This window comes from Triturus cristatus, chromosome 6, assembly GCF_964204655.1.
Source record: "Triturus cristatus chromosome 6, aTriCri1.1, whole genome shotgun sequence".
Lineage (NCBI taxonomy): Eukaryota > Metazoa > Chordata > Amphibia > Caudata > Salamandridae > Triturus > Triturus cristatus.
This window is the reverse complement of record NC_140589.1, coordinates 1,315,272,079-1,315,287,414: the sequence shown is the minus strand read 5'-3', so window position 1 is coordinate 1,315,287,414 and position 15,336 is coordinate 1,315,272,079. Positions and strand designations below refer to the sequence as shown.

At 43.5% G+C, this 15,336-nt stretch overlaps 1 protein-coding gene across 2 annotated transcripts in view; it reads right to left on the bottom strand.

The window, feature by feature from the left end:
* Positions 1–3,819: 3,819 nt before the first annotated feature.
* LOC146821358 (uncharacterized) overlaps positions 3,820–15,336 on the bottom strand; it is a 123,412-nt gene continuing 111,895 nt past the window's right edge. The window contains exons 5-7 of one of the 2 annotated variants that reach the window (XM_085612304.1): positions 14,389–14,508; positions 13,483–13,581; positions 3,820–9,554 (exon numbers count right to left, since the gene is read on the bottom strand). In XM_085612304.1, the coding sequence (XP_085468430.1) occupies positions 8,758–9,554; positions 13,483–13,581; positions 14,389–14,508 (1,016 nt within the window). In that variant the 3' untranslated portion in view covers positions 3,820–8,757. The remainder of the gene's footprint in view (positions 9,555–13,482; positions 13,582–14,388; positions 14,509–15,336) is intronic. The other variant, XM_085612305.1, reaches the window with a different exon arrangement.

Here is a 15,336-nt window from a genome sequence, read left to right as displayed (position 1 = left end):
GGAGATCAAGGGCAAGTACACACTCAATTGGGGATCAACTCTGCGTTCCGGACTCACTATGAGACACTCTATGGAGCGCACCCACCAGCAGATACAGAGGTGGTAACTGAGTTTCTGTCACAGGCAGGCTTGCAGGTGTTCTCAGAGGCTGAGATCCGAGACTTAAAAGCACAAATCACTCTGGCCGAGATTAGAGTAACTCTTAAATCGCTTGCCCTGGGCAAGACCCCGGGCTCTGACGGGTTACCCGCCGAATTTTACTCCACCTTTTCTTCCCTATTAGTCCCGAAATTACACCAACTCTATCTGTCATCGCTCGCGGAGGGACGGTTGCCCCCTACTACTCGGGAGGCGATTGTCACATCCCTACTCGAGCCGGAGAAGGATCCCTTGGATATGTCATCCTATAGGCCCTTGTCGCTCCTTAACACGGAATATAAAATTGTTAGTAAACTTCTTGCTAATCGCTTACTCCCACTCCTTTCGCGACTGATCCACACGGATCAATGTGGCTTCGTCCCTCGCCGGAGTACATCACTGAATCTCAGGCGTTTTCATGCCATCTTGCATGCCTCGGGCCCCCGGCCGGAGAGCGCAGGGTGTCTATCTCTGGATATATCACAGGCTTTTGATACGCTCAGCTGGTCTTATATGTTGGAAGTCTTGAAGAAAATGGGTGCCCCCCCGGAACTGTGTGCTTGGATCCAGTTGCTTTACACCGATCCCACGGCCAGGGTGAAGACTGGCTCGTTAGTCTCTGCTGCCTACCCCATCTTCCGAGCCAGGGGTGCTCATTATCGCCCATATTGTTTGTCTTGGCGCTTGAACCGCTAGCCCAGACCCTCTGGCGGGTCATGGGGCCCCACGGCATCCTGTTGGAAGGTGTCTTGCACTCGGTCTCGCTCTACGCGGACGATATGCTATTGTACTTCCGGGATCTCTGCGCCAACATGGGGGAGGTGGCAGATCTTTTTCTCCGCTTCGGAGAGATCTCCGGGTTACGCCTCAATGCCTCTAAATCCGTAGCCTACTCTTTCAGTGGCAGGCTTGTGGCTCCGGTGCTCCATTTTGGGCCCCTGTCCTTCAGGGTGGCGCCGGTCACCTTTAGGTACTTGGGGATTGATATATATCGTTCAGTGCCGGATGTCATTGCAGGCAATCTGGTGCGCACCATCTCTTCCGTACACTCCCAAATTACATTCTGGAATACCCTGCCCCTCACTGTAGCGGGACGGGTAACGATATCCAAGATGGTGATGTTGCCTCGCCTTCTCTATTACTTCGTCAATGTGCCGGTGGCGTATCCCGCTTGGATCTTTCGGGAACTAGACACGCTGCTGATCTCGCTGATCTGGGGTTACGGGAGGCGTAGACTTGTGTTGGCGAAGTTGCGGCTGCCGAGTGGAGCTGGCCAACTGCAGTGGTTGGCCTACTGGCTGGCCGGGAAAAACCTGTTTGAAATTGGCTATACCTCGACCCAAATGGCACGTGGTGCTCTGCACTCGTTGTTATTGCTCCTAAACCATTGGACCCGCCGGCTCTGCTACAAACAGCGCTCCATTACTGGACAAAGGCATGTAAATATGCCAAAATCCAAAATCCGTACTCCCCAAACATGCCACTGTGTGGCCTCCCCACGAGACGGGGGGTGTTGCGCGCCGGGCAAGTCCGGGCATGGACGCAGCAAGGGGTGGAAACTATAGGGGCTTTTTTCCAAGGGGGCAATCTGATGCCTCATGATGAGTTTGTGAGAGTTAACAGGGTGCCCGACACCCAGTTTCTGCTCCACGCTGCGATCGCGCGATATATTCGAACACATTGGCGGGCGACGCCGGCGGAACCCTCCACTTTTCACCTTCTGCGTTCCCTCCACATGATGGGCCACGGACGATGTTTGGTTAAATGGCTTTATCGGGGCCACACTCAGGTCTCTGTGACCGCTCTGCGGACGCGGTGAGAGACAGATTTATCACGGACATTTAGTGATAAAGAGTGGGCGTATGTATTGGCGTACCCTAAAAAAGTATCCCGTAACTGTCGATTGAAAACTATACAACTCTTTGTCCTTCATAGGGCCTACCTTACCCCTCATAAGCTGGGCAAGATGTACAATACGGCGGATGCAACCTGCCCCCCCTGCTTGGCGCCAGATGCGGACCTGGTACACATGCTGTGGGTCTGCCCGAGGTTGCGGGGGTATTGGGGTGGGATAGTACACGTCTTGAGCACGGTTGCTGAACGTCCCTCCTGGGACACGGCAGAAGCTTGTTTACTGGGGCTTTTACCGCTCCCCTTGAAGGCGAAGCAGCTACGCCGCTTCGCTAACCTGGCATTAATGCTGGCAAAGCGCCTGATAACACAGCGGTGGAAATCCCGCACGCCGCCACGTGTTGAGACGTGGGGAGACGAAGTGGTACGTTGGGCGGTAGTGGAACGCGAAGCGCTGTATCGTGAGGAGAGTCGGGGGCTGCGTAAGCGGCCTATCTCACAGGAGTGGGCGCATCTGACTGAATCATTCAAAAGCGAGATGGAGGAGGCGGAGGGAGGGGCTATGGTGCCTACCCCCCCGGATTCCCCCCGAATAAGTGGTGGTGCTCGTTGATAGAGGTGGGTCATTGGGAGTGAGAGGGGGTGCCTGACTCCGGGTGATGTGCGATGGGGTGAATGGTGTGATCGGGGCTCTTCTGCCGAGATCAATGGATTGACCTCCGTTCGCCCTCATCCATGGGCTTGGGATGGGGCTGCCCTCTGCCCCGGCTTGCGGTCCCTCCTTGTTTCCCCCCATCCCCCCCGAGAGGATGCTTCGAGGCCCCCAGACTGTGACTGCTTACTTTGTGGCATGGGTGGGTATGGAGGGTGGGCTTTGGGTGGGATTGGGGGTTTGTGAATAGTTGAGCGGTCTCCGCTCCTCCTGAACACATTCGCTCAAAAGCTAGGTATGGAGTGCACAATACTGAGACATAACGGCGACCCTCCTAGCGTGTTTGAGACATTATCGTGGTATATTGTGGACAACAGCACAACTTGAAAGGATAATACACAAAACCTGAATTGTATCCTGTGCTTCTGGAATAATTACATGTGCAATGTGAGGTGTGTTCTGTAATACCTGCATATGGAAATCTCAATAAAGTTTGTTTTAAAAAATAGCATAAACGGTGACGCCAGCCAATGGAAAAGAGGGGCGGGGCTTGAGTCCCCTTCTCAAAAGTAACTTGGTTACTATAAGTCTCGAGGCGAGGAGCGCATGCGCGCTCCAACGCCAGCCAAGACCTAAAAAGTTACAGGTAGAGGAAGAGAGCAGTTTTAAAGTTTCAAAATACACTACACAAAGTCTGTGTTCTTACTACCTTCTTTGTCTTTGCTCACTGGGCAGTTTAGGGCTCAGAGGGGCTGGAGCTACATAAATGGAGGTGTCTGTTTTGGGTTTCCCTCCACAAACTTAAGGGGCTGTGCAGGTGTAAGGGGAAGGTTGAGGGCTGCTGCTTGGAAGCTTGAAGGACAATCAGTAAAGCACAGATTGGTGTGGAGGAGGACAGGGAGTTGTCCCTGAAGTCAGAATCTTCTTTGATACAGACGGGCTCAGTCCACACTTTGTAGTTCCTGTTCAGACCTGCAGGTATGGCCCAATTCTAAAGCCACTAAAAATCCAGATTTTTCCGCACTTAAACAAAACACTTTTTCTAGCCAAAAACGAGTGCTACATACACTTTCAAACACAAATTAAAGCAAATTAATCAGTCTCTTAAACACACTGGTTAGACTCTGGGATGTATTTGCTCCCTTTTAGCTTGTAAAAAAAGAGGCCTTAGCACGGTATAGGGGAAAACCAGGAAAGAAATTTAAACAGTCATAGGGAGATAAAATCAGCAGTTTTAAAAGTACAAATTGCACAGAAACCAAGAGATAAATTTAAAGTAAGAGGTACAAAAAAGGGCAGTTTTAAAGTGTCAAAATACATAGCACAAATTCTGTGTTCTTACAACCTTATTTGTCTTTGCTCACTGGGCAGCTTAGAGCTCAGAGAAGTAGGGGCTACAAAATGAAGGTGTCTGTCTTAGGGTTTCCCTTCCCTGTAACTTTCCTGGGGTAGGGTGTGTGTGTGAAACAGCATCCAAAAATAGGAGAAATATCTAACTACGTACCTTGGAAACTGCACCTGCCAAAGCAGAAGTTGATTGGTAGGTCGCTGTGGTTACAAGGTGTAGTGATGACGACACCTGGACATAGGTTGTCAGGACCTAACAAAGTCATGCGTTTGGGCCGACCACCGGAAAAAAACTCATCAATCTGATCAATGATGAACGCCTGGCTAAACCAGACACATCAATATACTTATTCCTCACACCATACGGCTAAGTCCCTTGCCTTCTTATTGTTAATGCATGTGACCCCTGAGACACAATGGAGTGTTTATGCTGTCAAAAAGCGATTGGGTAGTCATCTGACAACTAGCCTTGCTTATACTTCCGATCTCCGATTTGTTTCTAATATTGGAAATACATATCCTTAAGCTTAGATACCCTACCATAGTGACTAAAGTGCTCAATATCCATCCACACGGATAGACAGCCTATTAATGGTGTTCATGACTCTCATGCTAGAACATTAAATTCTGTGGGGATGATTTAGAGTTTGGCGGACAGGATACTCCGTTGCAAAGGTGACAGAGTACTGGGTCCACCAAACCCAAGGTCCATCTGCCTCGTTTGAAGATGAGAAGACCTTAAGTATTCTGTCGATGAAGCCCCGCCGGCTGTCTGAGAAAGGACATTACATCACCCATTCGATTTAGGGTGGATAATGTAATGTCTTTCTTTTCCTGTCAGTCACAAGGGACACAAGAACTAATGACTCCCACAGCAAAGGAGAAAGCTGTCAGGGTGATGGTTTCAGATCTGCTGGATCGTAACCACTAACCTGAGTAATCCGGTCAGCGGGGCGATGGAGAGAAGACAGTCCAGCTACTCCCCTTTGTGTTCTCCCCGAGAGACAAATGAGAACTGCCCACCCAAGTCAAACATACAGGGGGAACAGAGAAATGGAAAAATTAATAAAGAACAGCCTCAGAATACAGAGCGGCCTTTCTTGCTGCGACTTCACCTTATGTAGTAGTTTCCATTTTATATAAGAGGCCAACCCTAAATGGTGCAACCTGCAGGCAAGGGAGAGAGGACGGAAGAGGCATTAATATTCAATCCTCCTTCTGCTCACTACCCCCTTTCAGTAACTACCACCTACAATACTAAATCAATCATGCACACATAGGCAGATAAGCTGTAGATGCATAAACAGGAGTAAGGTGCACTGAGTGAGTGTCCTCATCAATGCTACTGGGTTTTTGCAGGGTGGATTAATCATTAGTATATGGAAATCTCAAAAGAAACGTACCCAAAATAACCAACAAAATAGGCAAGTACTCCAGAGATATCCTCTCTCTGAATCTAAAACAATATGGGCCATCAATATGCTTCGATTGAAGCTGCCATATGCACATGTACATAAGGAATCTTAACTATATAGCAAAACTCTATCTGTGAACAAGCTTTCACTGGCAGGGAATTTGTAACAGTCAAAATAGCCACAGACCGCAGTAAATAATGTCAGAAAGCAGAATGGAAATGGGCACTTCCATTAGTGCATGGCATTTATTTGTGCGTCGTAAGAGTCTGTGACGGGACTCGGCCGACATCCATGAATTGCTGGCAGAGAAAGAGTACCAGGGGTTCCACCGGCAAGATAACAGACTTCAAACGCTGCTGGTAGCAAGGGGCAATTGAGTATATCGATTTCAACACTAGCCATGGTTTGGAGAAAGGACACGCTCCCTCCAGGAGGTAATGCCGGCACATTACGTGAATTGTTCGACAAGAGTGTAGATATGGGATGCGGAAAAGACTATAAGCAAGACTGTCCTCTTAGCTTGTTCTTCGAATGTTAAGCAGTGTGCATGATGGGAGGAATGTTTTTTTAAACCCCGGTAACCATCAGAGAGTACATCCTCAGCTGTTTTTTGGGGATGCTGGAACATGGAGTCCTGAACCAGGTGCGTGTGTGAATACACATTCATTCCTCATTTGTTCCCCCATTAAGCGATTATACCACTGGGCTGTAGTGCTTAGCCATCGATTGTTTTTTACTATTGCTAAGTTTTTTTATTAATGTACAGGGTCTTGACAGAGGGGCCATTGTTTTTTTTGTTTTCCAGAAACAAACTCCGACTTTGGGGCTTTGTCCACCAGATATTTAGAACATTAAAGGGTACCGCCGGGTTGGTGGTTCCCCTCAAGGTACAGAGATAACCACTAGGCCAGCGGTCACCTCTAAATTTGATGAACAGTTTTCCACCAGGATGGCAGAGAAAAGTTCTCTGCCATTTTGACAGATGGCGTACCATCCGTCGAGCAATAAATCAGGTCCTTTGTCTTTAGTTCCCTAATATAAGGCCATCTAAATGTGGCGTCCATTTTTCCACAGATTTAGCAATCTTTACTGTGCCAATTCCTTGTTACAGATTCACAAAACATGGCTGTTTTTTTTAATATGATTTACTAACACAAATCAGCTGTCTGAATCAGAAGTACCACAGCATGGAACATCAGCACCCTGAGGTTATTATTATGGCATGTGTGTGATAGACTGGAATCAGAAACAAAATCAAATTTGGGAAAATGCTGACCCTTGCAGTGCTGCAGTACATATTTTGCACCGGTCAAAGACATTTTTTACTTTACTCTGCAGGCCCCAGTGTATTTGGTTTTAAGGTAGTAGAGGCAGGTAGGAATTCCCTTATGTTGATACTCTGCTAGTGCAATACATGATGTTTCTATAGCACTATATGAAAAGGTTCATATTTCTGAAGTGAAAATCACAATGTCTTTCAATTGATATTATTTTAGAGCAAAACGGCTCATGAAAATTATAGCAATTTCTAACGCAGTGCAATTTTCTGATGACTCAATATTTGTGTCTGTGTTAAGAGCAGTCCAGTCAGAAATTATGTTGTGGAATGAGGTACAGAGTAATTACTAATTGCTGAGATTTATTCAAGCATTCCACTTACCACTATTTTGTTTTTCAAAGCCAGAAGCTATGATTATGATGGGTGTTCTGAAAAATTGGACGTGCGCTCACTGTGCCATTAGAATCAAGGTACACTTCACTAAAGAGACCCACGAAGGTCAATGCTAGAATATTTTCCTGTGCTCCCATCTAGACGAAACCTTGCCTGTCAGTTTGGGATGCACTATTCCTACTGGAGCATGCCACAGTCTGTGTATATGGTTGTGTCACGTGGCTCAGTTAGGCCTTGTAAGAAACACTGCATTTTAAAATGCCCATGTTTCTTAAGTTGCCTTCTCTTTCACATGATGACTTTTGACATACATCTGCTCGTGCGACAGTGCAGGATTAGTTTCTCAGAAACCACTTTGCTTGGAAATCCTCTTCGCAAGAACACTATCGAGACACCTTGAACATTTCGTACAAGGCCCCAAAACACATCGTGCAAATGTTGTTATTAGGTATTTCGATCATGAGGTCACGTTGCTATCAAAGAGACAAAAAACAATGTCAGCTAAGAGAAGCATCAACATAGAAGCATACAAGTCATTGTTATAAATTCATACGCACTTCCATGCTCAAATTAGAGGAGCACTCAGCTGTCACTCATGGGGTCATCGCTGTGTTGGCGTTTCAGTTTAGCTGGTTCTTGTTGATCCATCTGCGAGGAGGGATGTCCAGCCTGTGACCAAGATGGGGACCTATCATTATCTTGCCTCCAGGTAATGGGGAGTTAGATCATCCTATTGGGGATTCTTGGCAGAGCGCAAACACCCTAGACAACTAGGTTAGGGAAATCAAAGTAGGGGTACACTATTCTCAGTACTTATATGCCAGCATATATACACTGTTTTAGCACGATGGTGAAACTGTTCAGTCTCTTAATCGTCCTTATACTTCTAATCCCTTTTAGCAGCGTTCGTCTATTGATCATTGCAGCACATATATTTTATACAAAAATTACGATGGTTCAATAAATATTGAAAACGCTCCTTTGTGCATTTCTTGTATGTCTCTCCAAGTGTGCACAAGTGACTTAGCGAGAAGGTTCTAGATCTGTTTCCACAATTCCTGAGAGGGATAAGAGTGGTCATGTTCTGAGGTTGCCCAAACCATTTGTCACCAGTCTAGGTTAAAGGGACTTATGGTGTCACTGTGAGCTAGCGGGCCTATAGTATACCATATCCTGAGGGGATGCATAGAATTAGTCTGGCACCATCCCAACTTTTATGTTGACCAACAAACATGCAGTTCCTAGTGGAAACTGTACAAAGTGGCATAGAAGACACACAAAAAACGAGCTGGAATGCAGTTCTGAGTTATTACAACTGGCTCAGATTATTTTAAGCATTTCATGTATCACTTTTTTTGTAATACTGACTAGTACATCTTGGGGGCTGGGGAAGAATACGTGACTCTATCCCTTTGAACCATACTATGTTGCATAATACATTTGTAGTGCTATTACTGAGCTGTCTCTTTGTACTACTAGACCTATACAAAAACTGGTATTTATTCTTATTTTGAAGAAAAATAGATAGTGCTCCGAGCTACAGTGACTGCATGCATCAACAAATGGGCACTGAAGATACTAATAAACAACAAACTTTTAGGAGTGCCACAGTGTTTTGCGTTTGGTGGCGGTATCGTCATATCACTGAATGCTAATCATTTCTATATTACTAACGTGGGTTTTTAGATGGAAGATAAACCAGTTGCATGTGTCCTTTTATGTCTAATAAGATGACCACGCCGACGGAATCTACTGGGACATTCAGGACAATGATAAGGTCTCTCATCTGTGTGTATTCGCTGATGCTGAATTAAATTTGCCACATCGCTAAAGCATTTCCCACATGCACTACAAATGTATGGTTTCTCTCCAGTGTGAATTCTCCGATGTATTGTGAGAGTCTTGGACTGTTTGAAGCTCTTCCCACATTCATTGCAGCTATAAGGCCTTTCTCCCGTGGGTAATTTCCAGTGCATGATTCGAGACTTTGACTGTCTGAGGCTGTTCCTGTATTTTCGACCACCAACCAGTTTGTTCAGATTTTCCAACTCACTGGCATTCTTCTTGCAGTCATTGCATTTATTCAGCAGTTCTCGATTTTGTACTTGCTGAAGTGCTGTTTCATTTGCAGACTGGCTGTAATACTTTCCACACTGGATGCAAGTAGACAGTTTAAACCCAGTGTGCATGTTCTGATGTGGGTTTATAGCTGGGGGTTCACTTAAGATCTTTCCAAATTCAGGCTGGGTATTCGGTTTTGGCCTTGCGTTGGTTTCTTGATGTACAGGAACTTTTTGCCTCTGATTATAAGCGCTGCTATATGTGTCGCAAGCAAATGCACTCTCTCTTGGATACACTCTGTAATGCCTAAAAGGATCTGACTCGTCGCTACCAACATTCTTTCTTTCAGTGGCGGTGTATTTTCTCTTCATTTGGTTTGCTTGATATTGCTCGATGGGGTTTACTGATGTATTGGCAGCTGAGATAAAGAGAGAAAGGGACAGAGATAAGTGAACACCCACCGTATACTTGAAACCTAGGATTAAGAAAACAAGCAAATATTAGATAGACCGGTCTTTGAAGAAAGTTAGTTAGAGAATTATGTTTTGCAAGCCATGTTATCAATATTTTACTAAAATTCCTTGTAAGAACATTTACGGTTAGTGAGAAAGAAGTTGATTTCCCAACTTGGTCCTATTCTGGAGAATGTTCAGCCATTCATTGTGAAGGAGTGTATGCCTGAAGTATTGCAGAAGGCACGAGGCCTGCCAACCTTATTCACAGAGCGTAGTCTATGAGCTGGTCTCTCTTCCTCCTGTCTTAGATGAAATACCCTGAATATTCAGGCCTGATCCACAAACACTTTCTGGTACCACCTGTGCCTTACTCAGGCTTAAGTGTGATTTATCTTTGAGATTTTAGGGAATACGCATGCTTACTCATGGAAAATGCTTTGCATGTTTGGACTGCAAATTTAGGTGTAAATCACATTTTAGATAGGAATAAGATTCAACTACTCATAGAAAAATCTTTGTGAACTGAGTCCAATGTTTCACTATCATCAATCTATTTTGCAATAATAGAAACTCCTCACTGAAGGGGTATTCTTAACCGTTTTAAGAAACCGTTGAATATTCTTGGCATGCAATAGTAAGTATCAGAAAGCTGGATGTGACATTCAGTGGAAAACCAAATTGAAGAGATGTTATTTGAGACCGAATTGTGTAGCCCACATGCACTTTACAGCTGTGAAAAAAGGCAGTGCCTTAAAATTATATACTGTTGGTTAGCAAAGGGCAGTCATTTATGATGTACTATGCTTGAAATTTTCTGATGCCTATTAAAAATCCTGGAGCTGTGTGCTAGGTACAATATAATTTCCAGATTTGGTTCCGGCTTGCCCTGCAGGTTCTTAGCATATTCCAACCTTGATTTACCAAAATCGTGGACCACATTTTTAAATATCCTTCCCATCTACTTATATGTGAAACTGAATTTTGTCAGCATGGTTATGGTTCTTCACATCATGTGGTTTCGACTCCTCTGGACAAACACTTTCCTAATACAGACAGTCAAAAATATTTTCATAGTAGTCAAAGCCATGTATTTAAATGCTTTACAGGGCTGCTAAAGTTTAATGGATGTCTTGAAGAATTGTATTTTTATGGTGTCCGTTGGCACAATGAGATTTGGCAATGCCTTCAAAGTTTGCTTAACTTGGTCTGTGCAAGCTTTAGTTAATTATTGGATTTTGAAGGTGCTTTAAATCAAATCGCTGTACAAACATAATAAAGTGTTACAGGAGATAATCACTTCAGGGAATAGAGTTCACAACCTGTGTACTAAAGTTTAGGCACTAAGTGAATTACCCTGATTCCTCGTAAATAAGGTCAGGAAGCAATTTCAGAACATCCTCGCACCATCTCATGGACTTTGGACTAGAAGCTGTTTCTAATTTGGAAATGTGAAAAATATATCAGTACATCTGAAAGCTAGACAGGAACTGTTCAAGAAATGGTTAGATGTTTTGATTGTGAAGTCCGAGAAGCTTAGAGTAATTCAGGATCAATGATCTGACCCTTTACCAGTACTGTAAACACAATCAGTGAAGTGAATTACTTCATCAGTTTAAAGGTCCCAAGGAATCCCACAGTGACTTTTATTTCAACAGACCTGACCCACCCCATAGCTGAAGTGTGATGATGATGCTACACCGGGTAACTGCTGAAGAGGAAGAACTGAGCCCTTCCTAACTCTGCTGCACAGGCAATAACCAGATAGGTCGTGGCAGGTAGGGAACTTCTCAAGCAAACAAAAAAAGACATCAGATAAAAAAGACTTTGATGCATCAGTTTTTGCCTTGTTCTCATTTTTTTCAAGGCGTGACAGACTGATATAAGCAGTACACAGTCACTGGTTCCAACATACCTATTAAAAACACCATTTGCATGACTGAATGGTAAGACACATATTAAGGTCACGGTGGCCAAGATGATAAATGTTTGAGTGATTATGTTCCTAGCTTATGCAAGTTATGCACTCGTCTCCAAAGCTGACAGGTTAGAACTTAGGCTATCTGTGGATTACAGAGAATTCAGCTCTGTCATTGAAGCAGGTGTCTACTGCTTTGAGCCAACGAGCTTCTATACAAGCTGCACACTTCTATGTATTTTCAGTTGACAGGGAGATGGTTATGGAAGGTTGGCATTTTTACATCCAAAGGGTCACTTTCAATATATAGAACTGCCCTTTGTTTCTCAAGGTTTGTAAGGGGCTTCCATTTTAGGAAACTCTGTAGGCGAGTCTGAAGGTTTCCATTAAGAAGGAGCCTGAGACTGTAATTAGTAAAGGGTACATTTAAAAATGATCCTAATTTTGCTCGAAGAGAGTATGATTTGAGCTCTATGCATAGGTTTCATGGTATATGTTCAGACAAAATATTGCCTGGTATTGCAATTGTATATTCAAGGATGTGCTGCTTTGTTGAAGTAATGCAATATTTACAATTTAATGAGACGGTGGAAAAAAAATCAATTGGAAAAGCTAATGCCAGCTGTCATACCAACAGGCGCATGAGACCACTGTCATAAGCAATCCCAGGTTAATGCAACTGTTTGCCAAGGTCACCTCCAGATAGAAGAAAATCCCCAAACTAGGTTTTTGGGCGCCTTGTGTCTGTTTTTTAATCTTCTACGAGCGAGCATGCTCGATGAAACAGTACTTGGGCACAGAGCACGGTCAGGACTTTGGACAACAAACTATTAATGAATCTAGCTAAGACAGTGTACAGTCCTTAGAAACAAGAGGTTCTGGACAGACATATTTTCTGGAAATGTAGATTTCCAGAAGCACTCTGCTCTTTACCAGGACACGTTTTTTCACTATAGTCCAAACAAAAATATTAAAAATAGAAAAAGTAGGTGCTGTACTTTTCCTCACAACTAGGATCTTAGGCTTGGCCTGAAGAGAAACTTTTTTTTGTAAATATAATAGGGAAAGGGGAAGTATGTTTCCATTGATATTAATAGTCAGTTTTTGAAATCCAGCTTCCTTCGGCAAAGTAACTCACACCCATAATAGATTATGAGGGCTGCAACACACACGCAGGCTTGGATAAGGCCCAAGATTGGCAACAGATGCATGTAAGAAAGAAAAGAAAGATCAATGGCCAATCTAGCTGTAATCCAATGGTCACTGACATAGGCGCATAGGTAAAAATGTCCAGGTTAATTCTTAGCACTAGCTATGTAGAAAAGAGCCCAAACTTCAAAAGGCAGCATCTAATACCATTCTTTTAACTTTCCCTGATATAAGGCCTACGGAACACAACAATTCATATGACATTAAAGATTTGATACAGGTGTAGCCAGGGGTAACGACTGCCAATCCTTGTTTTCCACTTGGTGCCCCCGACACGTCCCTTGTTAAATGCATCAGGGTTGGATAAGAGATCTACTTCTTAATGTCACTGGGAATCAAAATACATGTCATGTTACCTAAACTACCACTGCCACTTTGGTGTATCAGGGCTCTTGTCTGCAATACTTCTAGGTAATATTCAAAGAAAATATTTACTATAAAAATGACAACCTAAGTCCAAAATCTCTCAAAGACATTGGTTTAGAAAAACATCAATAACCTTCAGCAATAAGGAACGAGCGTAAATGAATACTAATACAAGTATTAGAAATGTCTCTTGCATCTGAGATATCCAGAGGTGAGGGGAATGTACGCCTTACAGAGGAGGTAAATCAATATCTAAAACACATGCATCAGTTACCCAACAGCCCACAGTGCTTTTTTTTTTTACAAAGGATTTTGCATTTATATTAAATTCTGCTTTTAAGACATCCACAAATGTGCTCATGTATTTCATTCTGTAGACAGTGGCCCTTCTTCATACTTACCAGGTGATGTTCCCTTAGGAGTCTGCTCATCCATAAACTGTGTTTTTTCCTTCTGTACATGAATTGGTGATAGAACAGGCTTGATGATAACTGGTTCACCTGATAAAGAGAAAGCAGAAATAAATGGTACTGTGAAAAAACTAATTCAATATATTGACACTAAGAACTGCTGCTAATACTGTTATTATGCATATTACCCGCTATTTCTCTTCCCCATTACACTACTTGTGAGTTCTAGCAAGAACTGAGACGGGTATTTCGCTCTGTTTAATACTCTCTGTAATCAGTCCCTCCTTTCACTGAATCTATAGGGATAAGAAACACATCTCATTTCCGGTTTCTAAAACACCTACTTTCCTGTTTCTAATCTGTAAGCGACTGATGTTGTTCCTATCAAAGAGAATTCTCCTGTTTTTAAGTAGAGGCCTCCGCGGGCCGGGTGATGTAGGAGATGTAGGATAACTTACATATATTCTAGGGAAGGCTGTAGAACAACGTTTGGATTATTTTGTATTAGTTAAATTTTTGTATTAGTTAAATTTATGGTTTATGTAATGTTGTACTTGAACCTTTGTTAGGATTATAGTCTTGACTGAAGATAGCAACACTGAGCGTGCCTATAGAACAGCCTGTAAGTCAGGTTTGTTGATCTGAAGAGGTGCAGAGGAGGCAGACTTTCTTCAGTTATGTATGTCCAGGCACCTCAGCATTTGGTACAGGATACCTTCTGGGCATATCCGCTATGATGCAAGGATGTGTGGTCTGGGCCAACGGAAGGTGCTTTACCTTTGACAGATCATTCGGTAAACATTGATACAATGAAAATATACAATAACTATGAGCTATTAGAGCAAAAGTTTCTTTTGATGGGGGATATGTGTGCCTTCAAAAGCTGTGTTTACTTACAGGCTGAATTAATGTTGATGTCTTTGCTTCCAGAGTTCTGATGGTCAATGAAGCAGCCCTCTTCCACGTCCTCGTCTTTAATGATGAAGGAAACAATAGGTGGGATAACATTTTGCTCTGCTGAACGAAAACATGCCAATTGTTGAATCAGTTTATCTCACTTGTAATTTATTTTGGTGATTAGCGTTTCTCGAGGAAAATGCAATTAATGAACATAAATAAATACATGCTTAAGCGGTTTGCAGATATGCAACTGATCATCTAATGGGCAGTATAACCCTTAGTTTTAGCACAAAAAACCGCCGATTAAAACCTGAGCTGGTTCACTGAAATTTATTTTTAATTCTCCTCAGTTTAACTGTTTCAATGGGCCCAAAAACTGCAACCCTCTGCCAGCTGTAGAATATGCTGCAACAACAAATGAGGGACAGAATGCTGAATGAATCAAACATACAACACCAGTCCAGAGATCTGGGTTAAATCCATTGTTCTTTTACTCACTGCGCCACCCCAGTTTGGACCCAGGCATATGAAAATCAGTCTTGACCCTGCATATCATGGGAACAGTCCAGCCCGAACTGCCAAGCAGGGTCCTCCCTGGATCAGAAACAAGCATCCTGGGACCGTTTTCGGGGCAACACCCCTCATCAGTCAGGCTAGCTTGAATCCAGTGGAACAGCGAGCAAGGGACTCATGTCAGGGCATACCCATCCCACTTAGGGCGAAAGGTGCTGTGGCAACAAATGATGGATGGAATGCCGAATGAATCAAACATTCACCCCCAGTTTAGAGATCTGGGTTAAATCCATTATTCTTTTGCTTACTTTGCATAGCTGTAGAATATAGGCATACACTGAGGAGCTTTATAGTAAATGAAATTTGTCATGCAGTATTCAGATCCCAACAGTTGATTGTGGTATGGAATACTCACGTGTAGGTTCAGTAGAC